The sequence below is a fragment of the Lissotriton helveticus genome, chromosome 2_2 (assembly GCF_964261635.1).
Source record: "Lissotriton helveticus chromosome 2_2, aLisHel1.1, whole genome shotgun sequence".
Lineage (NCBI taxonomy): Eukaryota > Metazoa > Chordata > Amphibia > Caudata > Salamandridae > Lissotriton > Lissotriton helveticus.
In genome coordinates this window covers 189,209,539-189,235,762 of record NC_136060.1, presented here as the reverse complement: position 1 = coordinate 189,235,762, position 26,224 = coordinate 189,209,539, and the positions used below count along the sequence as shown (strand labels likewise).

The 26,224-nt window shown below is 45.8% G+C and overlaps 1 protein-coding gene across 3 annotated transcripts in view; it reads left to right on the top strand.

Annotated features, from left to right (window-relative positions):
* Positions 1-26,224, top strand: part of KLHL5 (kelch like family member 5) — a 506,424-nt gene that overhangs the window by 473,568 nt on the left and 6,632 nt on the right. For all 3 annotated transcript variants that reach the window (XM_078678331.1, XM_078678330.1, XM_078678333.1), the window contains one exon: positions 1,763-1,975. In XM_078678331.1, the coding sequence (XP_078534457.1) occupies positions 1,763-1,975 (213 nt within the window). The remainder of the gene's footprint in view (positions 1-1,762; positions 1,976-26,224) is intronic.

The following is a 26,224-nucleotide window of genomic DNA, read 5'->3' as shown; positions in this document are numbered from 1 at the left end:
TTTGGCCCTACCGGCTTTTTAAATCCAACGGCTCTAAATCATCCACAATTCTTCTGTGCGCCTTATCCTAAAGCTCGCCCTGTGCTTGCCAGTCTTCCTGGCTTCCTGTTTTAAGAGGATCCAGTTTAAGGCCCTCTTTACCTGAGGAGAAGGCATAAGCCATACCCCCCCCCCCAGAGCTCTAAGATCTAACATACTCAATCTGTTCCAAGTGCCCCGAATCAGTTTTCAGACTTAAACTTAAATGTCTTCTTTTTGACACCTGTCTTATGGGTGTGTAATGTTTGTTGGCCCTTTTTACTTATAAGCTCTCCGCTAGCACTGGGCCGCCTTCTTCGAGATAGCTGTGCACTCTATAAATGTCATGAATCGAATGTCCACCCCAGGAACCTTTCGTTCTCACTATGCTTTGAATGAATGGTATGCATCCTATTCCAGCTGGCATCAGACCTTGCACTGCAGTTAATGTGAGGGATTATCTTCTCTCTCTCTCTCTCTCTCTCTCTCTCTCTCTCTCTCTCTCTCTCTCTCTCTCTCTCTCTCTCTCCTCTCTCTCTCTCTCTCTCCTCTCTCTCTCTCTCCTCTCTCTCTCTCTCCTCTCTCTCTTCCCCCCCTCCCAGCCCCCTCTTTTTCAGCTTCTGCAAGGTGGCAGTCAGTGCTTGCATGTGGACATCTTTGTTGTGGACATCTTTGTGTCTTTTTTCCTATGCTTTAAGAACATCCATTCAGAGCTGGCCATCGCTGATACCAGCACATTCGCCATGCCGATCTTTGAATGGATGTTCATAATGCATAAGAAAATATATTAACACATGACCGTCACGAGTACGCATCCATCCGCGGTGGCTATCTTTATTTTGGTATGTTTTAAGAAAATCCTTTCATGGATGTGTGCAGATGCCCATGCACTTGTGTTGGAACTACCATATTTAAATGAATTTTCTTATGCTTAAAAAAGATCCTGTTAAAATGACCACTATATGTGCACGCCAGGCTGCCATCTAGGTGGCAAAAAAACAAGCATTGACAAAGCCAATAGGTCTCATGGGCGAGACCTAATATTGTTGTCAATGTTTATTTTCAGTAGCAACGATGAGCCATAAATTGTGTTTTTGTGGACAACTGGAAAGTCAAACTTTATAATTATTTATTTCAGTTTTGCCGGTAGTTTCCTGCTGAAAATGCACACAGATATTGAGACCTTTAAAAATATTGGGGTGATCACTAATCACCCCCATATTTCGTGTGGTATAGTAAAAACAGTTCTTCAAAGGGAAAATTATTTCTCTTGTTAAGATACGAGACAAACATTAACATAAAGTAATAATGCTAATATCGTCTTTTCATGCAGTTCTTCATAACAGTTTTTACTGTTTCTAAGTATTGTATGTAAATGATGTTACGACCAGATCTTCCAGGCTTAGATCTAGCATGGATTTCTATGACTTGTGCTTAGGAAAACTAAATGGCTGGTGTATGCCAGAATGTCAGAAATGTAAAGACCACAGTCTACACAAATCTCCTTTCTAACTTTGTTCATGATCTGGTCTTAAGTGACTGTTTCATAAAATTATACACAATATTGTTAGCCGCTTAGATTCATTGTAATTTATGACTCCTTTCAGTTTTCACAACTTTACTTACTGAATTAATTGACATGCTGGGTAATGCATAAAAGTGTGTTTTTGCAACTTGTGTTTCAGTTTTAATAATTAATATTTACTCTTTCAATATAATTTTTTTGTTTCATTTTTCTTGGCAGACTTTTTGCTGTTGGCGGTCGGGATGGCAGTTCTTGTCTCAAGTCTGTAGAGTGTTTTGATCCACACACGAACAAATGGACTCTCTGTTCGCAGATGTCAAAGAGACGAGGGGGAGTAGGAGTGACTACCTGGAATGGGTTCCTTTATGCTATTGGAGGGCATGATGCACCAGCTTCTAACCTGACCTCTAGGCTCTCAGACTGTGTGGAAAGGTAAAATGTAGGCAATTTCATATAATGATAATTTAGTATGTAGTTTTATCATGTGTATTAACCCCTTGGGTACACGCCAGTCTCTCTGTGGAATGAGGTGCAAAGAGTAGGGTGTAGTTCCGTAACCAAATAGGTGCTAACTGCGGTGTGGGTATATGTGCTGTATTCCATTTGTGCAGCTGCTCTGGTAGAAGAACATGAGCTATTCCTTATTTATAGTGCCAGCCCACATTCTACAGGCCATAAGCTGTACCAGTAGTATCTAACTGAAGTCTAGTAATGCTGTTTGTGTGCCTAACTGTTGAGATAGTCGCAGACTATGCTAAGAAGTTCCATTCAGATTAATTTGCTCTTGCTGCTAGGCAAACCTTTGTTCCTGTTCTTCCAGTGATAGTAGTAGAATTACTAGTACCCATATTTCATTTGATCGGTGTCCAGGGATATTTAGCCTAGTACATAAGACCAGAGTTCTCAGTGAACCACCCTAAATCCTTTGTGGTTACCACCAAAAAGGGTTCAGTTCATAGGGCAGATTTTAGGCTCCAGCCTGGAAAAAGGCTTTCTTTCTCCAGAGAGGGTGATATCCTTGCAATTACAGATTTTTCTGGGACTCCAGTTAACCTGCATAGAAATTTTGTCCCACGCCAGTTTGTACACACTCACCCTGCAGCTCCATCTGAAGGAACACTGGGACCATATGTGAGAACACTAGTCCTTGCTCATCCTTGATCATCCATCTTTGGTCCTGGCTTTAGAATGCTGGGAAGAAGCCTTTTCTGGAAAGGTATTGCACTCTTACTGTGTTGTTTCAGTTAAGAAGGTAATTACAATTAGAGTCTGCTAAACAATAATCACAATTACATGATCATCAGGAAATCCTCCAACCTGCATATACAACGAGTAACTTTGTCTGTTTGATCTGAAACATTCAAGTTTGTCGTAACATATCATACCTGGTCAGAAGATGTATGTGACACCTTAAGAGAAAGAATTGTTGCTTTTCATTAGTCTGTGAAGGGTTACAATGCATTTTCTAAACAATATGAAGACCATCATTACACAGTGAGAAAGTTTATTTACAATTCTAGGCATTTGCCCAGAAGTGGGCATCTCAGCACCTTCACCCTAGGGTCAGAATGCATGATGCCCAAAGGGGCAAAGAACCCCAAAGCTACATATAGAGATCTGCAGTCCTCTGGAAGCGGGTATCCCACCGAGATCACATCAATATTAGACTATTTAATGTGCTAGAAATTACAGAGAACTCCAAAGCTACATGCAGGGATCTACAGGCCTATGTCAATACAGTAAATATTCAGGGAGGGATGGAACAAATATGGCTTTTCTGCAAAGCTAGCCACTCCTAAAATAACTTTGCTGCTTGACCTGTGTTTGTAAGACTGCACCTGCATGAACCACACATCTGGAGTAATATCTTTTGGACAGATGAGACTAAAATGGGGTTTCTTTAACTGGAATGCACACCATGTTTAGCGAAAACTAAACATCGCAAGAACCTCGTGCGAAAGGTCAACCATATTGGTGGCGATGTGATGATTTAAACACAGTCTGCAGCAGCAGGACCTGGATGCCTTACAATCATTGAGTCCACTATCAGTTCCTCTCTGTACAGTGAGAAAAGGGACACGATCTTTCCACTGCTAAGTCTTCTCCAAAAGAAGATCGTTCAACTGGACAGTGTCCTTGATCAGAAATACAACTGTAAACCTACGACCGAATGGTTGTATTTACCAAGTCAAACAAAGTCCATCCCTCACCCACATTGAGCTGGTGCTACTTAACCTAAAAGGGTGGTGCATAAATGAATTGTGCTTATGCAGTTTTGAATGGAGTGGGCCGGAAATCCTCAGAGGTGATGTGAGAGATTGATACGTAAAACTTTTATAGAAAGTAATTGCTAAAGGGGATTCCATACATTACTGAGTCATGGGATGCACTTACTCCTTCCACAGAAGGCTACAAAATGTTGACTGATATATATATATATATATATATACATATATATATATATATATATATATATATATATATATATATATATTAATTTTAATAAACGGTGAGAAAATGAAATTTGTCACTTGAGGGTAGGCCTATGTGAGAGTAGATGAAGGTCAGATATGTCTTTTTATATAATTTCACAGAATATTAGGAGTGGTTTTTTTCTTTTTTACATCCCTTTGCAGGCCCTTTACACTTGAGAGCAATGGTAGGATTGTTCGACATACGATGTACGCATGTGCATGCAGTATCAACACTCAAGTACCCGATGTTCAAACAACTAAAGAAGGTTATCCCTGCTACTAGGTGGTCTGGATACCCACAAATTGATGTTGGGAAGGTGTCTGTGGACTTCAAGTAGCGTAGCGATGGAAAAAGTAACCCTATCTTTCTCCAGTTAATTCCTATGTCAAGGATTTTATAAAACATAATGTGGGTCAGTGCTTACTTTTTTCAGCTGTGTATCCTGGGTTAATTTTATTGTGAAGAGCAGCTCTCCGGAATTATCTTCTAATGTTTTTCACTTCAGCTCTCAAAAACGTTTGACATAGAATTGATTTGTTTGATGTATTTACTAAGTAAGTCCCTGCATAAGAATTAATGGCACAAAAATGGCATGTATTCACATATATGGTTTCGCTTGGGTCATTCTGACTCTGCCGCATGCCCATGCAAGCTTTTGTTGAAAACTGCATGATAGTTGTTGGAGTTAGAACCATGAGTTGGATTTTGATGATAGGTTTTTCTTTTGGAGTGGCAGATCTATGTAACGCAAATTCTTCTAGAAGGTATTGGAGTGCTGTACCTGAGCACTGGTTACGTTGCACAAGACCACAATAATTTTTTAGGCACCAGAAGATTAAATGATTTGCCCAGAATCACAGGATGTCGAGACTCGAATAAGGTTCCCTATTGCCAAAGTCAGCACCTTTGGTGTCAGCAGCTCAGTGTAGCAGGATATGCCCAAAGCCCAGTGCCTGAATTGTTTACAGTGAAGCTACTGAGGTCCGTTCCCTTTGTAAATAATCATTCAAGACGTTAGTGACCTTCCCAAGTTACAGAACCAAAGAAAGGTATAACCGATTTAGTTTCTCCACCTATTGTGCTTGGAGTTGACATCTGGGCTTAGTTGCCCGAGGAGGTACCTTGTGCGAGGAGCCTTCCTCAAAGCTGATCACTATAAAGACTTATTTGTCTGCTTCCTATTACTTTAGCAGCGAGTAGGTGGAATGCGATTTTGCCCTCTATGTACTTTGTCTCTTCACTTTGAAGTGATCCTGAGCACTGTTTCTGTCCTTTTCACTTTAGAAGATCTGGGTTCACCTCTTGACAGTCTTTGATTATCCAAATGTTCTTCCTCAGTTCTCTCATTACTAAAATAAGTCCTATTCGTTAGGGACCAGGTGACTGTTCCAATCTCTGCACCACTCTGCGATGCAATTAGGCTGTCTCAAATAAGTCCTAACTTGGTGATACTTTTTATTACATCCCTCTGCTAGCAGCTGGTGGATGGTAATGAATTTCTGGAACTGATGACTAGGTCCAAACCTTCACTTGTGCCATGGTCATGAAGATGCTCACTCTGCTAATAATGTTGAGCAGATTCACAGCACTTTATTAGCTGTTGAATAATTGCTTCTGGCATATAAAGGTTTTACTTTACTAATCGAGTTGATAGATCGCTCGCTCTCTTTCAGGAATAATAAAAAGTACCGACTGAATCCAGTTGTGAGATCCTAAAAGCTATTTAGTGTTAATGAGTACAAGTCATATTTTAACATTAATTCTCCCTTTGACATTAGCTCTGTAAATGTACTTTGTTATTACCAGGGCACTACATAAATTCTGCGTTTGTGGAAAGCATTAGTGCAGTTGTTATGAAAGTAAATCAAATAATAATATAGCAACACATTATCAGATAGGAGTTTTCGATCAGGTAGGACCACGGCTGCAATTAATATCTTACTTGGGATGTATCTTCACAAGGACTATGTGTCTGCCAGACCACAGTACTTACTCTAAAGTGCAGTTCAAGAATATTAGCCTTCCTTACATCTAGCGTGACAAGTGCTTTTGATTCCTGTAAATAGGTAGTATTTATAGATTGATTTTTATAGCCATAATATAAACCATCTCATTTAAATGCAGACTTTCAGGATGTAACACGGTGCTGCAGTGTCCTGTTTCAATACTGTTGTTTTCCACTGGTATCGCAGTGCCACAATATCTTTGGACTGAAATTAGATAAACAAGTTACTCCCTTTGGGTACCTGATTCAGCCAGTGAGCGCAAGCAGTCATGGCTACTCACAGAGGTGGCTGAATTTAGAAACTCAAATGCAACATGACCCAGTAAATATCGCTTCAATAACTTCAATGTCCAGTCAGCGCTATAACTTCTAGGACTTTTCCCTAAATTTGAGAAAAAACACGTGTCCAAACGGTTTTAATTTCTCCACGTTATAGATGCTAGATTTTCTTTATCTTGGTCTTATGGTCACTTACCTATGGGGCTACACTGAGGTCTACCAAAGGATCTTCAGAGCTCTTTGCGTGTCTGTTTCTTGCAGAGACCTTTACATGAAAATTTCTTCAGGTTTGGGCTAATGATACATAGTCTGGACCTTCTGGACCAGTCCATGTACTGCGGCACCCTTTGGTGCAATTATGGGCAGCTCACTGGATTGATCCACCACTCAAATAACAAGGAACCCATGCAAAAACGTAACTGATGCAGTCCACATCCAGTGCCTATAGTTAGTGGTGATATATGGGGTTAGTTCAAGACCAAATTTACTTTATTGTAGTCCAAAAACCAATGGTGTACTCTTTTTTTCTTTCCTTATTTTCAGTCTTGCAAATGCAGCAGATGAACTAGTAGACCAGCACCCACTATGAAGTGTCTAGGGGTGCCTAAAATATAGAGATAAATATCTCAAAGTGTACTAGTCACAGTTTGAATTTGTTGGTAGCAGGGCACGTACTGAACACAATGACTTGATAATTAACTACTAGAAACAAGACTTACGTTGAGGGTGTCAACGTTGACTTAAAACATTGACATCTCTAGAACCGTACAAGTGGGAAAGATTGTTGTAATGGCTCAGGAATCAAGATACATCTTCTAGTCAAAGGAACAAACACTATACCATGGGTGTAAATGTGAACCTTCTCCAGTTCCTTCTGAGTCCTGGGAAGGGGCACCCTGACAGGTACGGGATGGGTCAAAGTTTTGTCAACTCGAACATAGGCAATGCTCAAGCTTCAAGACTCAGATGTTTCACTTATTAATTCTTTTGACCAGCTGGGCTGTGGGTACTTTGTAACTCTTTGTTGACCTCATTCAATTGAAACATTCTCCTCAAAGCTTCTCCAGTCAGTTGCACAATGGGTTTAGTTCATCCTCTCCTTGTGCATGCAGTCAGCTGCTTATTCAGACAGGTAGCCTCCATCTCTTCTAAGGTAATTGCACAACATGTCACAAACAATCCCAGGCCTTGGTCTAGTTCGGAAGAAAAGCAGCAGCAGGACAAAGGATCTAATCCTGACAGCACATTTGTTATACTTTGTGTGAAGAGTTCCGTTTCCTCATTTCAGAAGGTAGCAAGGTTGAACAGTCGAGGATCACTTTTCAAGGTTTTCTGTGTGGCCGACCATTAATGTATCTCACAAATGAATTCAAATATCAAGGCAGTGTAAACATGAACAAATTAACCACATTACAGGAAGGGTATGGGTGTGGATCTGCAGGATTTGTGTGTCTCTGTCTGCCACAGTAGTCTATATATTCATCTAAGACTTTACACGATAACTGAGGAGCGAGATTTAGCAAAGCGCAGTAGCTGAGTTTTTAAATGAATACAATTCTTCTTTTTCAACTGTAAGTTGCACCACTCTACGAAAAATGTCTTGAAACATTAGATATACAAATGTCCGTCCAGTGTTGAGAAAAATCTAAATTCTTTATTGTTCTTTGTAGTATCGACAGCTGTACACCAAATAGCCAAACAGCCTCTGTACATCAAACAGCCAACGTGTTTTGTTCTATACGAAGAACTTCATCAGGGCTGTAAAACAACATTTAAAAACACTTATATAATATAATGTAGTAAAATACACAATACTATACATATTATTTATTACGTATAAACAATTAATAACATTACATAAAAGACAATAGAGCCTAAATCCTCTACATAAGATTAAGCATACTCTCACTTTTTTCCTTAAAAACCTCACAGTTGTATTAATTGGTTAAATTTAGCAACACTTTTGTTTCCTTTACATCTATGACAGATGACATAATTCATTCTTGTTCGTATTCCTTATTTGAACATTGTAAAAACAATATATAAAGCAAACAACACATAATACAATTCTTCCTAGTTGTCGTTTTTACTATGTTTCCTAGTGTTTGTGCATTCAGGGCTGCTGGTGGCAGGAGATGGCACTGTTCGGGGAGAACCAAGCCACAAGGGAGAATGTCAGGAGGCTCCCAGTCCTTACTGGATGGTTGGCACCATGCTTTTTGATATTGCATGAAAACAGTGCGGAGGAAGTCATCAAAGGAGGTCACAGACCATGGATGATTTCTTGCTCTACTCCATAAAACCAGAAGGAGAGATAGGCTTCTTCACTGCCTATGCACCTCACTGCCATTTGTAGTTACACTCTTGAACCCTGTTTGGCAGCAGTCTCCATTCTCCAATTTTAGCAGAACTTTGTTGAACAAAGCTTCAATAGAGCAGCTTGAGAACAGCTAGGCCTGGGGCATGCAGGCAGTCTATCTGCTTTCTCATTTTAGGTTGCAGCTGCAAGTCTTTACCTCGGTCTTGGACTATATTTTCTACTTTTTCAGTGGGGGGGCAGCCAAGTTATCCTGCCTCTGGTCAAGCCTTTCCCGCCCCTGGTGTACAAAGCTATATCTAAGTCAAAAGATGAATTCCAGGTTAACTTAAAGGCAAATGTAAATTTAAAAACGCTGTAGGTCAGACCCATTCTAACTAGTTACTGAAATTCAAACTTGTGCCCACATGTTTGGAGGGAACCAGTTAATCAAAGTACATCTTCCTTATTTTGTTAGTTTCATGACAGCAAGCTACCAAAGGTACACTATTACTTGATTTCCTTGGGGATATTTAGCATCACATATTGGTTTGTGGATCAGGGCCAGACTGCTGCCCAGCAAATCAGGAACTGGTACTGGACTGTAACCTGTTAGGCAGATAAGAACACATGATTTTGGGGGAGAGACAGGCAACACAAAAAAATCAATCACGGTTCATTAACCTTGTGTGTAAACGTTAAATTCATCCTTACTGCTGGGGGGGCGTGGCCAAGATGGTGACGAGTACGGACGTGCTGAGTTGAGCTCCGAGCCCGCCGTAAAAATCCTGTTTCCAACCTGCCCTGGTCAGAAATGAACAACGCTTCCTGCAGCGGAAGCACCCTCGCAGCGAATATAGAGATCCCCGGTGCCGACGAGTTGCCTGCGGGGCCACAGAGAGCCTAAATATTGGATGGCCCTGCGATGTTCATCTGAGCTCCGAGGCCCAGTCTACACGTGCAGCGACCCGCACAGGCTGACGTCACTCCAGCCCACTCATACGGATAATTCACTGGCATCGTCCGAGAGCGGAGGAAGCTCTCTGGCCTGTACCTGCATTGTTGGAGGACCGGGCTGAGCTGCCCACTATTCTGCTGCCGGGGTGCACCGTGCCGCAGAGAGGGAGGGTTTCCGGATCACTGAGGCGCCGGCAGCAAACAGGGCCAAGCGGCCTACGCCTGAGCACACCCATCTCTGGGCTGATGAGGCTGTGACACAGTGGAAGGTAGGAGCTCATTTTGAGACCCCCCGAGACGGGGGGCACAACGAGTCTACCTGGGACACACTGGCCCTACATCCCTAATATGTACTGTTCAACACATACACGCGTGGCGCTGTGAGGCCACGGAGCCGCCGACGGTGCACTGAATCACGTGGCTGAAGAGTTGGAGTTGATACTCACGGGGAGTGAGTAACTGTTGCGACCCCCTTAAGGATACAGATAGCGGGGCACACTGAGGTCCCGGGCAGGCCACGAAGATCTTGCCTGGAGTGCATTTGGACACCCCACAGACCTGACCACCACTGCAACCTCGTGCACACGTCCCCACGCGAACCAGATGTGTCACACCGCCCCCCACGTTGGCACATACTGAATGATACTGTCAATACGAGCTTTGGTCCCCTCCGCAATCATTGGGCCCCAAAGGCACAATGATCCTTGCAAACATGACGGACCATTTATCAAGAGGCACCTGGGGAAACTGGGCCCAGTGGTGCACCACTAAAGATATCTCTGCGAACAGCAAGTGAGGGATGCTCGACACCCTGAGGGACCCTGCTGCTGGACGGCACTAGATCTTTCTACTTAAGGCTTGATGACCCAGGGTGAAATACTGGGTGGCTACAAGAAACCTACAACGCTAACGTCCGCCCCAAAACCTTCAAACTACCAGTAATCTTGGCTCGTGCTCCCGCGTTCTGACATCGCCGGGATGGACAAGCCCAGAGCAGAGAAGTCTCAATCGCAGCCAACAGACACAGAACCCTTGGCTCTAGGTGTGAAGGACATGGAGTATCCCGGGCCCTCAACCCTTGGGGACCGCAACGATCAATCCCACAGGTTTGACAAACTGATGGTGGCGATACTAGGTATTAAAACCACCGTAGGCACCAAAATCAACTTGTTGGATGTAGACAAAGGGTTTCTAAGGGATGACTGCAAGAAACAGAAGGGCAGGGTGGAAGAAAAAGAATCCACACTGGCTTCAATGTGCCCCACAGTGCACGCGACCACCCAGTTGCAATCCCACCAACAAGAAGTGGACTACCTGAGGGCCCACGTGGAGGACCAGAAAGGACGCTCACGCTGGAACAACATGCGTAAAGTGGGGCTCCCTGAGTGAGCAGAAGGCCACAACATGGAACTCTAGCTGGAGGATTGGTTTTCTAAGGAACTCCTGCAAGGCAAGATCTCAAAGTTTTTCTCGATCGAAAGAGCCCACTGGGTGCAGGGGAGCCCCCCATGCCCAGGCAACTTTCCCAGACCAGTGGTGGCAAGATTATTTAATTATTGAGATAGAGATCACAGTCCACATATACCCGGACTATATCTTATCGATACAACGTCGTCGTTCTCTTACTTAGAGGTCAAAAAGTGCCTGAGAGAACATGAGGTCCAGTACGCTCTGCAATACCCATTCCAGCTATGCATCCGCCACAAAGATAGCCCCGTCTTCTGTGCCAATCCCGAGGAGGCCTGGGCTGGGATAGACCAGCAAGGACTAGCACACATGCCAGCCACGACCTCATCGGACCCCCAACAGGCCTGGAAATAGGTGGAACCTCGCAGGGGTCGCGGCAGAGGAAGCCTGCCACGGCCAAAAAAAGCCACAATTGACTCAGGAACAAGCACAGGTCATAAAAACAGCGGAACACATCGGAAGCCCCACATCCTCCCAAAGATTGGACTCTGGCACGGCCATGGACCAAACACTACTCCTCACCATCTCACAGTATGAGGCACAGTCAGGGGTCAGATCGGCCTTCACCCCACAGACTGCAAAGGCACTAGGCTGAACAATTCAGAACCCCACTAATGCCCATGTTATATATACTGTTCATTATATGCTAGAACATTGCCAGATCGAGTAATGTGAGGTGGCCTATCGGCAGCAACATTCAGCACTGCTGTGCCCCCTCCAGAGAGCGATAAGTAGCTGATATAGCATCTCTACTGTCTTAATGTTTTCGCACATGCTTCTTTCTCTTCCCTTTTCCCTCGACGCTCTCTATTCTGTTAACCCCATTCTCGAACTCTCGACTTTCCTCTTTGGTCCCTCTGCCTTCTCATATTCAAGCTACCTACAGTAATCTATTCAGGACGCTATTCCACAACCTATGTTAGTATTGTTATTTTTTGTTTACGCAAATTGCAATTCAGTGCAGATGGCCAATTGCCCACTGGCAAGTCGGCCTGGGGGTGGGATGTTGGTGAATTCTATTGTTTACATCGATCTCTCTATTTGCCAAAACATTGCAGGAAGTGTGGGCTGATAATGTATAGATTTTATTATTTATGGGGGATGGGATGCGGGGGGCCTGGGATGGGGTCGCGGCAACAGACTGGAACCATGAGTTATAACCTGCAACTAGTGATTTTTCTTATATCTGGATAGATGGTAGTCGGGGATTGGATTTTATTGACTTGGAATGTGCGGGGCTTGGCGGGACGCGCTAAGCAACACAAAGTGCCTACAGTGCCCACATATTGGGTCGGGGATTTTAACGGGGTACAAGACTTCGGCTTGGACCGCTCGCCCCCTCCCCTGCCAGGGGCGCAGTCCATTAAACTCGCGCAACACATGCAAGATTGGGTAACTAATATGCAGGTACAAGACACATAGTGCAGCAAACACCCTGCGACACGCACCTACTCACATTATTCGACAATCCATGACCTCTATACGCGGATAGACAACATATACTGCTCGGATAAGGCCCTACTCAGCATACTGCAGGCAGACTACTTAACGTGTGCAATCTCAGATTACAACCCTTTACAGTTAAGTTTATCCTGGGGGGTGAGGCGGTCAGAGATTTAGACCTGGCGATTGCTGCCTGCGGCGCTCGCTGATTCATCATATCGCGACACCCTATCACAGTCTATTGATTCGTATTTTCTTACAAATTCAGGCACTGCTTCATCTGTAGGGATGGAATGGGACGCCTTTGAGGCTGTCCTCAGAGGGCAAGGCATTAAAGCCATGTATGGCACCCGTCATACACTGACAGACGCTTTCCAAACGCATGAGCTAGAAATACAGAGGTGCGAACAGCTCATAACCACTGATCCCCTGACTGGTCCCTCATTGGCCCAGGTTTGCCAGGCATACATGAAGCACTAGACGATCTCTGTGCGATAGACTACAAGACATACTTAGCACGTAGACATAAGGAGGGAGATTAAGCAAGTAAGATGCTAGCGTGGCTCCTAAAGTCTGATACTTCCCAACATCCCATTACAGCAATACGCATATCCACTGGGATCACTGTGAATACTCAAGAAACAATTAACCAGTCCTTCTATGAATACTACACCACGCTATATGCGGTCCCTCCCATTAACGACTCTACCTCTATACAGAGGTTCCTGGTGGAAATTCACCTCCCACAGATTACACAACAGCACTATGATTTACTGGAAGACCCCATCACGGTGGACAAGATTATAGAGGCCATCGGGCAACTAGCAACGGGCAAAACACCGGTGACAGATGGTTGGCCGTCGGAGTTTTACACCACCTACTCCGAACAATGAACCCCTCGGTTAGCAAGAATGTACACCGAGGCCTTTGAAAAGGGTGAACTTCCACTTACCCTGCGAGAAGCGACGTTAGTGGTACTGCCTAAACCGGGCCGGGACCCTCTTCAAATGGCCTCCTACCGCTCACAATCGATGTTGAACGTCGATTATAAAATTCTAGGGAAATTACTGCTCAATAGACTGGTCGCGGCTGTCCCCATGTTGGTCCACGAGGACCAAAACGGTTTCATACCGGGTAGAAATACTAGTCTGAATTTGCGTTGGCTCTTTGCATTGATGGAATGGGCGAAAGGAGAACCCTCGATGCCTTGGATAGCGTCATTGGATATCAAAAAGGCATTTGATATACTGAGCTGGCGCTACTTGCTGGCAGTGTTATCCGGGTTTGGCATTGGCCCCAACTTTCTAAAGTGGATACGTTTGCTGTATCAAAAACAACCGGTCAGGGTAAAGACGGGTCGCACTTTTCCCCACTCTTTATGATAGAGCGTGGCATGCATCAGGGATGTGGGAAAAAGAGAGAGGGACCCAAATATACCACAGGGGTAGGGTACCGAAAGACAATTGACGAAAAAAGCTCCCCTGGGAAACCAATGTAACAACTCAGTCTTACAGCCACACTCAGCGTTCAACCAGATATATATATGACCCACTCACAGAGTTTCAAACTATGAACCAGAAAAATAAATCAGTGCAAAAGCAAAATTAAAAAAAGATAGCTTTACATTTTATTAACAATGTTATAACGAAAAGAGCTATATAATTAAAAATTCATTGTACAGTATAAAAGACATGTTAAAAACGTTTCATTAAACAACATAAATCAGCATGTGGGACAAAAACACAGCAAGAAAAATTAGTTTCAAGTCAGGGAGCACCACGGTACTAAGACCTATAAATAGGTGAATTGTATGCACAAAGATTTAGGCAGAAACAAATTCTAGCTAGATAATCAAAAGCTGTTGTTTGCATATGTCATATATTCGTGGTGTTTTCCCAAAGTTAGAGCATCGACGCGTTTCGGTGGGTCCAATGGGGGTAGCTGCCCACCTTCATCAGGACAAAAACAAAATCTTCCCACTTTCTATAGCAAAATCTAATAAAAATATATAAAACAACATATATGTTAAAATTAGTTTGAAACTCTGTGAGTGGGTCATATATATCTGGTTGAACGCTGAGTGTGGCTGTAAGATTGAGTTGTTACATTTTTTTGACAATTATGCATCAGGGATGCACCTTGTCACCAATAATCTTCTCCCTGGCCATGGAGCCATTGGCATGTAGGTTGTGTCAATGGGTAATGAAGTTAGGCTTACATGCAGATCGGAGGTGGCACATAGTGTCACTATACGCGGATGACGCGCTGATCTATCTACGCGGTCAGATTGAAATGCTGCAGGAGATAATGGACCTACTGAACGAACATGCACAGGTCTCTGGGTTGCGAGTCAACTGGTCCAAGTCAGTAGTATTCCCAATGATACCAATGTCACCTGACCAAAGACATACTGCACTGCATACGCCACTAGAGTGGGCGTTTGATACCTTTAAGTATCTTGGGGTCCAGGTCTATCACTCAGGTGCAAACACAATGGATGGCAACCTGGGGCGTCCTATCACCAGAGCCCAATTGGCTCTCCAATTTTGGCTGAGTCTCCCTTTGTACCCCATGGGACGAGTGGCCATTTCCAAGATGCTGGTAGTCCACTGTCTATTGTATTTTTTCTCCACACTCCCTTACCATCTGCCACGGAGAATCTTTAAGGATTTGGAGTCATTCATAGTCTCCCTGATGTGGGGGAACCCTAGGCCAGGGTGGCTCTTCATAATGTATATCTGCCACTATTGGAGGGCGGCTTAGGGGCACCGAAATATGAACGTTACTACCCCGCTGCATAGCTACAATGGCCAATGAGATGGATGGCCAAGAGCAACACCACCAAACTGGTGACAGTGGCCATATCCTGGGAGCAATCTGTAATACTGTAGTGGCTGGCGGGCACTAACACCATGATACAGAAACAACGAGGTAACATCTTAATGACGACGGCCAGACGTAACTGGACTAGGTACGTGATGCCCAAAAACCGGACCAAGCCATACGCCCCTGGTCTGCCGTAAGAGGTCCAGGGGTTACGTTCGTCTGTCACAGCCGCATGGAGCTTGGGCCCTGGAAGGTAGGGGGATTGGACACATAGGGTGACATGTACGTAGACTCACAGCTACAAACGTTGGAGGAATTAATGTCCAATTCTGAGGTGCCAATGGGTTTGTTCATGTTCCATGCATTTCTTACATGCCCCTTCCTACAGACATGGGATAATGACCGCACTGAACCCCCCCGTTGCATCTCCTGCAAACGTTGCTGATGCACAGGCGAGGCAGACACGCAATAATGGCAGTATCCACTTCTTCCAGACTGGACGATGCACCCCCACTAACAGCACTGCACGCGTATTGGGTCGCGAAATTAGCCTCCACCATCACTGACAAACAATGGGTGCAATGCATCAACCACCCTAAAATTATATTGACCAATGCCAGGTTGAAGTACACTCAATTTAATTATTTGCATCATACGTAGCTGATGCCTCACAGGCTGGCGTGCATGTACCCTAAGGCCGTTGACATATGCCCCAGGTGCCGGGATCCGGAGGCCACATTCATGCATATGGTATGGACGCGCACATGTATTCAGTTGTACTGGACTGAAATAGCTGCAATACTTACGGAAGCAGCAGAGGCCCAGGTGGTGGTCCAACCCATTCCCTTCTTGTTGGGAATTACAAAATGCAGCTCCTCCCGCAAAGGCCTCAATAAAATTCTAGATCTAGCCCTGGACCTCACCAAATGTAAAATCTCCATGGAATGGAAGGCGCAACAGGGTCCCAATATGCACTCGTGGTTGCTCGACCTCCGCAGGGCATTGGTGTCAGAACACACGAATCAACTGGCTAATGCAGCACCAGCATCTGCACCCCCACGCCAGAACCCCACTCAATGGCAGGACTACTTGACGCTAGTGGTGACCAAGCTAGCCGCCCCACCCCGGCCCCAGCATACTGTACAGTCTTTAAGTTCTGAAGAACCACATTCCTACACATACATAGTTGTAGTGCATGTTGCGCTCCAGCCCCCCTTACCCCTGCTCTCCTCCCTTCTTACTCCACACCACGCGGGTTGCCATACCCGTTCAACCGCACATAGGATGCCCTGTGACACACTTCCACAGCAAGTGCAATTATGCTCGAACCAATACGTAGAGACTTTGTTTCTTTTTTATTTTCTTCGGCTATTCATATACAGTTAAATTGATTCATGTAATACCTGCGATCTTTTTCTTTTTACCCCATGTAACTGACTGTAGATGAACCTTGCTGTAGAAATGTGAAACGACTAAGCTAACAAAGTGTTAATCTTCACTGTCTTAGATTTTCTCGATATCCCACCTAAGCCACTTAAGCTACTGTCATTGTAATGCTGGCGTTGGATCATTGTCATAAAGATGTTATTTGTACAATTTGTTGAAAATCAATACAGATCATTTATTTAACAAAATGCATCCTTACTGCTTTCATATCCGTTAAAACGGTAATTACAGTCAAGTGCTGTTAAATAGGTGTTCATAATTACTTGCTAATTAAAAAGGGCTTCCATCTGTGTATAATATAAGAAACGTTGTCAGTTTGTTATGCAGCATTCAGCCTTGCAGAAACACATCATGGCTGTGACAGCCTCAGTGAAAGGCCTGTAACGACTGCATGTTGGTATTGCATATCTCAGCCATCTTATTTCATCACTTTGGTAAGGGTTAGAGGCTAGGTGCCTTTTCCAGGATTGGAACCGTTAAGTTGAGTATTTATCTTGTTCTTGGAGGGTGGTGGGGGGGCCTAAACATTTGCACTGAGCTAATGAGCTATCCTTCCAGTATATTGCATTTCCAAGCTCGACCCATATTCACATTAAGGCCTCAGGACTGAATTGAACAAGTGACAACATCTGCCGGCAGTGACCATTCTTTTTTTTTTTTTTTTTTTTTGTAAAACCTTTATTGAGTCAATCAAATCAGTACAGGCGCAGGCCTACAACCACAGGGGCCGGCCGCAAACACAGGAGAGAGAAACATGGGCATTGCAATTGTTTACGGTTCAAGGAGTAATCACGGTGTAGTATAATACATGGTTGTAGGCACAGCGAAGCACAAGGATTAGAGAGGTTTCATTTTTATAACATTGAAGAAGAAGCTGCGACTATATCATCAGAGGCATCAGACTACACAATAGACAAGAAGAGACGGGAGGGGCATATCCCTCCACGCAATCGGGAATCGATGATGAGCAAAAGGGCCTAAAACACAGGAGTAAAGGTCAAACCATGGCGAGCAATTTAGCGAGAACATCATATGGAAAACCCACCCTTCCGAGACAATAAAATAGAGGCAAGTGCAGATGCCCGACAGAGAAAGGATGAAAGAGGGAGATACAACCAACCCCACTAAGAAGGAAGAGAGAAAGGGACCATAGAACAAAACAAACTAAAATAACAAAACCCCCCCAACACCCGCCACCCCACATCACCGTAATGGCTATGGCCTACCCCACTAACAGCGTGCCTGTCGCCCCAGAATTACCCTGAAGAAAGGAATAAAAGACAAGAAAGAGAGAAAGACAATAAAGAAAAATATATGAGGAGAGGGGCCGGCGATTCGGATATCCGGTCCCTCCCCCCCCCCCCCCCCCGCATACTAAAATCGTATAAACAGAAGCCATAAAAAAGTATAACGATCAGCAAGCACATATAACGCAATCAATGACAGCTCCACTAAACGTGCCCTGGAATCACCATTAACCAGCAAGAAGTCCCTCCAAGTCCCAAGTGAGGTCACCCCTGGCCACTTCTATTAATAATAGCAATGTTAAACAGCCTTGCAATCGGGAGACAATTCGATACAAAAGGTTCAATTGTTCCGTGCAGACCAGGTAGCGCCGCCGCCCAACATCGTCCCAGCCACCGAGAAACAACTGACGATGCACGGCGGAGGCCGAAATGCGACAATACACATACCACGAACAGTTCCAAGTCCAAAAACAGGTCCGCCAAGCACGGAAAGGAAAGCACAGGATGTGGAAAGCACAGCAGCACTGTCCGGGCCTCAGGTACCATAGATTGATGGGGCTTCTCCACTTGCTGGTCAGAAAAAGGCCCCGATGAGACCACCAGTCGCGAAACAGGTGTGACGACAATAGGCTCAGGAACCAAATCTATTCGTGCCTTCAAGACTGTAGACTCATCCGGGGAACATGACAATGCAGCAGAAGGAGACACGTCTGCACCGACTCGGGGGCAAACCACTACGTTACAAAATGGCGGGTCAGCAATGGCGGCGATCCTTCCTTCCGGGATCTCCGGAGAAGAGCAGTCCGCAGGGTCATCAGTGCAGCCAGTACGCGGTTACGCGTAATCGTTTCCCCTTGTAGGCGAACTCCGGGGGTCTCAAGTACAGCGGCCTCTCCGTCCCCGGGAGGGGTGCACTCCAAGGCGCCATCCGCCATGACAGCCATCTTGTTCTCCGTCGCTTCCCCTTCACCTCCGAGTCCAGGCCGACCACCAGAGTCAACAGGTCCCACGGCTGGACTTCTATAGTCGGCGCTTGGTGCAGAAAGGAGAGTCAACAAAAGGCCGGGTGCGCTCCCCGCAGCTCGCCGGGAGCCAACCGCCGGTTCCCGGACGGGACTATTAACATGGCCGGGCGTCACCCCCAAGGGGAACCGGGCGACACGGCCTCTCTCCGGCTCGGCGACATCTCGGGTTCACGGGGCAACCCACTATTGGGAGTGGGTTGGTACCAACTCTCCTGGCTCGCGGCTCTCAGGTTCCCACTGACCGGCTTCTCGTCTCGACCAGGGCCGCCAACACTACGAACACTGCCGGGCAACCTCTGCACTCGAGGCCCCGGCGTCAGCGCCACGAAGGCCGGCAAGGAGACGGGGACAGTTCTTCGGATCTACTGCACGGTGGAGCCCCAAAAACAGATGGTAAGTGATTGCTTCTCGTTAACAATGTAGATCAGCAAGCCTCGCTCAGGATTATCGTCAGGATAGACGTGCGGGGAGGAAGGGCCCACGGAGCCAAGCGTTTATGCGACTGTTCCGATCGCCATCCTGGCTCCTCCCTCGGCACTGACCATTCTTATATAGGAATAAAGGGTTGTAAATGCCCAGCGACAGTGTAGTATGAATGTACATGTCAAAAGACATATTGATTGGTCTGCTTTAGTTATTTCTTTTCTTTTGTTGTTTATTTTGTCTAATAATGTGTTTATGTATCAAATTTTATTCAAGAAAATCTTTTTAAATGTGTATAACCTCTTCGATGCGTCGGACAACCCCGGGCCATCCGATGCAATGGTGGGCGTGTGCGTCGGACGGCAGGGAGCCGTTCGTTCTGCGCATGCATCAAATTCCGCCGCGGCGAAGCGGATAAATTGATTTTGTTGCATTAATTTATACATATATGTTCGATGGCATGTATGGCTGTCGATACACATGCTCTTCATGCTTCCACCATCTAGTGTTCGGTCTGGATATGCACAGGTTGTTTTTCTTCAAAAAAGTCTTTCGAGTCACGAGACAGTGACTCCTACTCTTGGTGATATTACACATGGGCATTGACTCCAAAGTTAGATTGTTTTCTTTACACTGTCGGGTTTGGACGTGTTTAATGGCACTCCGGTCCATTTAATTTTGCTGTTCATTCCACCCTCTTCGCTGTCGTTTTGTTGCGTTTCCATCTTTGCTTCCAGAAAATCAGAGAACTTTCACCCATAGATTCGATGTGCTCCCATCGCGACCTTCAGGCCTTGCCCATTTGGGCCTACTCTTTCAGCTAACTTCAACAAAGAATGTTTTGCTGATGGAATGAATTCCATTTTGATTCTGCCCCAGCTGCCACGCGAAATACCAGAGAACCGACCTCCGTTAGGTTTGCAGCTTATGTTGGACTCCAGACCATCCTGAAGCAGACTGTGAAGTGTGTAGATCTTTCAGATTGAAAAAGACATTATGGGAAGGTCAGAGAAATACAATCCAAAGGGATCGAAGAGACACCAGACATCTTTGTTCAAGATGTCGAACAAGAAGAACTTCTTGAGGCCTCTGCAGTGGAGGAAGAGGCCTTTTCCATCTGTGACTCCAAATCAGGCTCTGCCTCCGATACAGAGCTAGACTCTGGACTCCGCATCCAAGAGCTTCCTTCGTGTCAGCAGACAATGAGTACCCATGCCCTTCCTCCCCAAAAATATTTGGTTTCCACTGATTCTTCTGCTACTGAGCCACTACTACCAGCAGGCCCGGTTAAGCACCGATCCTTTGCTACGGACGCCACACCCTCCGGCTCGGCACCGAAAGCCAACCTGAAACAGACGGCTCTCACACCAAACTGAGCAGCCTTTGCACCGAGTCGACCATCCTCATCTTCAGCTCTGAGCAAAGCGCTTCCTCCACCTTTGGCTCAGAGCACCTCGGATCTGAAAAAGAAAACTATTTAGGCACCTAAATCTTCACTTTCCACATCGAAGTTGCCTCTAGAACCCATCCTATAGATCATGCAAGAGCAGCTCGATTTGCAACAGAAAAGGCTACTCATACAGCCTCGAACTGGCTGCATTTTAGCTCAAGCTGTGCTCTCAGCATCCAAATCATCTAAGCACCAGCTTTCTTTTGCGGTGGCCAAAGATGTTCCAGTGCCTGCTAAAAAGGACATTGCAACCGGCCCTTTGCATTCTCTTCTTCTTCCTTCTCCGCCACCTCTACCAACTCCTCCACCACCACCACCACCACCGTCATTACCTCATTCACAAGGTGAACCACAAGACTTCACACCACAAGGGTCTCCACAGTCTCCTACAGATAATTATGGGGGAGGAGAGGATTCTTGCCCACAGATCCCTGGGATAATTATGTTGTTGATCCCTGGGCGTTATTGACAGAGATCTCTACCAGGCCAGACCATCACCCCCGATGATGATTCATCTTTTCAAGAACTCGTCACTAAGGCATCAGCCTACCACGAAGTTTCCCTACAAAAAGACTCTATTGAGGATTATTTCTTTTTTGAAACCTTGTCTAATATGCATAGAGCATGTCAGTACATGCCTATGCTTAAAGGTATGCTTAGACATGCTGATGACATTTTCAAAGACCCATTGAGCGCATGCATATTCACACTCAGGACTGACAAAAAGTATAAACCTGCACTCTCAGACCCTATTTACATCAAAGGTCAGCTCTCCCTAGATTCAGTTGTATCTAATGCACGCAAAAAGGTCCCATTCTCAATCCTCAGCAGATACTCCGCTACCTGATAAGATGCTTCAAGCAAGCTGGTAGCAGCTCAATCCTCCAGGATTGCTAACACTCAAGCCCTTTTAGCAAGATAAGACAGGGCACATTGGGATTAGATAGAAGAACACCTACCAGAGGAATATAAAAAGGGGACATGAGATTATCAACGAGAGACAATTAATTACCAATAATTCCATTAAATGTGCCCTAGATTCAGCGGACACAGCTGGAAGGGGAGTCAACACAAGTGTTTTGTTACGTAGACTTGCTTGGCTACGTATATCTGGTTTCAAGCCAGAAGTGCAACAAACACTATTGAATTTACCATTTGATAAGGAGCATCTATTTGGTCCCCACGTGGGCCAAGCATTAGAAAAAATAAAAAGGACACCAAGGTAGCTAAATCAAAGGGGGCGCCACAAACCCCTGCTTCACCTGGCTCTTTTCTGTGTTCCTTGTATAAGTAAGGAGCCAGCACAACACCACCTGTTGCCTCTACCTCCTCCTATAGGCAACAACAAACCACCCCCTCAATTGAATATTACAGGGGAACGTATAGAGTGAATATTTCAAAGGTTAGAGGTAGGGCTGCCTCAATACGCTCTGCCCCCTCCAACTCCAAACAGTGACTCTCTGCTTATTCTCCCCGACCACTTAACAAATGTCAGGGGACGACTACATTTCTTCCCTAACTGGAAAACAATATCACCACAAGTGTTCATCTTCTCCATCAACTTGGGTTTACTATCATTATACAAAAATTAAACCTTCAACCTTTACAGATTGAGCCGTACTTAGGGGTCATGCTCAACACACAGTTGGGTTTAGCATACCCAAATGTAAGCAGGATCCAAAATATCCAAACGCTACTAGAGCAGTTTCAACTCCACCAACATATATACCAGTCAACTAGTTATGCGACTCTTAGGCATGATGGCATCTTGCATTGCAATAATACCACATGCCCAACTGTACCCACTGCAAGAATGTCTGGTGCGCCAATGCTCTCAATCACCGGGAAGGCTACAAGATCTAGTGTTGGTGGACATTCGCACCCATCGATCTCTGCAATGATGGAACACACTAAACTTATCAAACGGGCAGACATTTTTCGAACCTGTTCTCCATATCATTGTCACAGCGGATGCATCCCTTACAGGATGGTGTGCTCACATTCAGGATCTCACAGCTCAGGGTCTCTGGGCTACCAATCACCAGGATCTCCACATCAAATACCTCGAGCTTCAAGCTGTTCACCTAGCATTGAAAGTATTTTTAACTCACCTCACAGGCAAGGTTGTCTTGGTCCAGACAGACAATCTGACAACCATGTACTATGTACAACAAACAAGGGCAGTCACACTCTACAGTTATCACACCTATCTCAAATTATTTGGCGTTGGATAATACATCACAGCATCCATCTGCTGGCAGAACACCTCCCAGGGATGGACAATCACTTTGCTGACCTTCTCAGCAGGAAGCAGCAACAGGTCAACGAGTGGGAACTCTACCCACAAGTCCTTCTCCCATACTTTTCCAAGTGGGGGTTTCCTCAGATAGACCTGTTTGCAACTGCAGACAACACAAAATGCCCAGACTTCCCCTCCAGGGTCCCACACCCACTATCCAAAGCTAATGCCCTATTGATGAACTGGTGAGGGATATTTGGCTGCACTTTTCTACCTCTACCTCTCCCTCTCCTTCTGTTTGTGGTTCAGAGGCTCAGGCGAACATCTCTCACCCTCATTCTAGCAGCCTCGCTTACACTTCTATACATCTACATTTAGCAGCAGTTGCTGCCTTACTACAAAACATGCAGCATAATTCTTGTTCAAGGTACCAGCTATTAAGGAATTTATGGAAAGCCTTAAAAGAGTAATTTCATGGAATCTCAATATAGTACTTTACAGACTTATGGGTGAACCATTGGACAACTGTCCCCTACAATTCTTGTCTTGGAAGGTTGCTTTTTTAGTGGCCATTGCCTCACTTAGGCATGTCTGAGCTCCAGGCACTAACCTTGGAAGAAAATAGGGTGGTCCTTAGAACCAACCCAAAATTCCTTGCAAACGTGGTTTCATCCTTCCACCATTAATCAGTCCGTTGAATTACCTTTTTTTATCCCGCAGCCTGATTCAGTTGCTGAAAGAGTTCTTCAAACCCTAGATGTCAAAAGAGCTCTAATGTATTCTTTTGACAGACCAAAGAGTTCTGTAGAAGCAAAACAATTAGCTGTTGCTTTTTAACCCCTACCCTGCACCCCTACAGGAAATCCAAAATCTACTAAAGGTATTGATAGATGGATAATTAAATCCATAATTAAATCCATTCAGACATGTTCTACCAAAGCTAAAAGAACTTTGCTTACACCCCGTAGGGCACACTATACATGTAAAATAGGGGCCTCCATGGCTTTCTTATGCAAAATCCCAATAGCTAATATTTCTTATGCAGTTACGTGGTCTAAACCACACATTTTCACTAAACATTATTGTGTGGGTGTTTTAACATGCGAACAAACCAATGAAAGACAGGCAGTTCTACGTAGTCTTTCAAACAACTGCAACACCCCCAGGATAGCCACCACTTTTAGAGAGGGACTGCTTTACAGTCTGCGCAAAGCATGTGTATCTACAGCCACACATGCCATTGAATGGATTATGGTACTTGCCCTGTAAGCATCTATTTGTGGCATGTAGTGCTGTAGATTCACATGCGCTCGCCCTCCTCCCTGGACTCCTTTGGCCGTTGCAGTACCTTTCCACTATTTCATTCACATGGACTTCACTCCGTTCTCCCCCATCTGCTGGAAAACATCTAGCACTAGAGTTGATGCCCTTGCGCAATATCACCCAGAGGAGGAGTCACTTTGTCTTGTGACTCGAAAGACTTCTTTGAAGAAATACAACTTGTACAGATCTGGACCCAACACTACATGGCAGAGCAAGTGAATCTATAGCGCTACATGCCAAAAACAGATACTTACAGGGAAAGTAACATAGGTCCTGATTACAAGTTTGGCGGTCTGGCCGCCAAACCCGTAGTCAGACCGCCTGCTGGATTACAAGTTGAATCTGGTACGGTCGGTCCTGTGGCGCCGATCCCAGCGCAGTGACTTTATATGGCTCAAAGAAGAGCCATAGAAAGCCAGCGCTATGGTAGTGCTGAAGCAGGTTCCTGCATGGGAAGAAATGCACCATGTTGTGCATTTCTTCCCATGCAGGAATTGGGAGTGTTAACATACAGGGGGCCTAACATATGCCCTTTTGCATGCACCCCTTCTGCACAGAGGGAACAGGGAGCCATGTAGGGGTCCCCTGAGTTGCCTTACCGCCACCCTTTCCATGGCAGGCTCACCGCCGTGGATAGGGTTGCAGTGAGGCAACTCGTAAAATGCTAGGCGGCAATGCCCGCATATTGCAGCCTCAGGCCACTGCCTCGGGGTCCATGATCCCTGGCTGTTGCGGTGCTCCTGTGGCTGTCCCACCGCCACACTGGGAATATAGTAGTTGGACCACCAGTGCGGCGGTGACGCCGAACTCGTAATCGGGCCCGTAATCCTTTTCTAGTACTCTGGTATCTGAAAGAAACAGGTTAGTGTTAGATTCCTTACCTTAGAATATCCCCAGGCGTCAGGCTGGATCTGGAAAGTTTTCATCAGCAGTACCCTTGCGCGTCGGTAGGCGCCGTCTGCGGGTCTGCGTCCGTCGTCGTGGTCGCCGGGATGACATCGTCGGAGTACTTAGACACCGCCCTCGCGCGCTGATGTCAGTTCTTCTTTTTTCCGCGCCAGCTAGGTCAGATCCATGAAGAGCAGTGCTCTTAGTCATTTTTTGACTAACTTTTTGATCTATTTTGGATCTCTGTTTCGAGTCGACTTCGACTCCTGGTGCCGTAGGGATGCCTGGCTTCAAGCCGTGCGACGCCTGTCTCCGCCTGATGTCCAAGACCGACCCCCACCGTCGGTGTATCTACTGCCTCGTGGTCGACCACGATGACAAGTCGTCCCCCAACTGGCAGGCCTTGACTTTGAAAGCTAGACGGGAACGGTCCCGCAAGCTACTCGAGATATGGCAGTCGGCTCCGTGCCGCTTGAGGTCCCGGTCAAGGAGGAGGCCGAGGGACCGGTCGCGGAGAACCGCAACCGTCGCTCGTCGAGTCATCGCCAGCACTCATCGGGCTCCAAGTCCTCCGGTAAGTCGAGGCACTCCAAGAAGATGTAGAAGAAGCGATATCACACTTCTGACTCCCCTCACCACTCGCACAATGTGGCTGACGGTTCGGGCGACACCGCCCGCGCTGCTCCGTCGGAGCCGCAGGCGCCGCCTCCAGGCCCATACACTCCGGTCCCTGGCCTGCAAGTGACGCCGGAGGAGATTCGTGATTTCCTCATTGCCATGAGGACTCACTTCCCTCCGTTAAGGCCTGCCGGCGTGCCTTCGGGCCCTGCAGACCCAACTTGGGTGCTTGGCAGGCCGGTGGCTCCGGCGTCTGCGCCGTCGGGTGCTATGG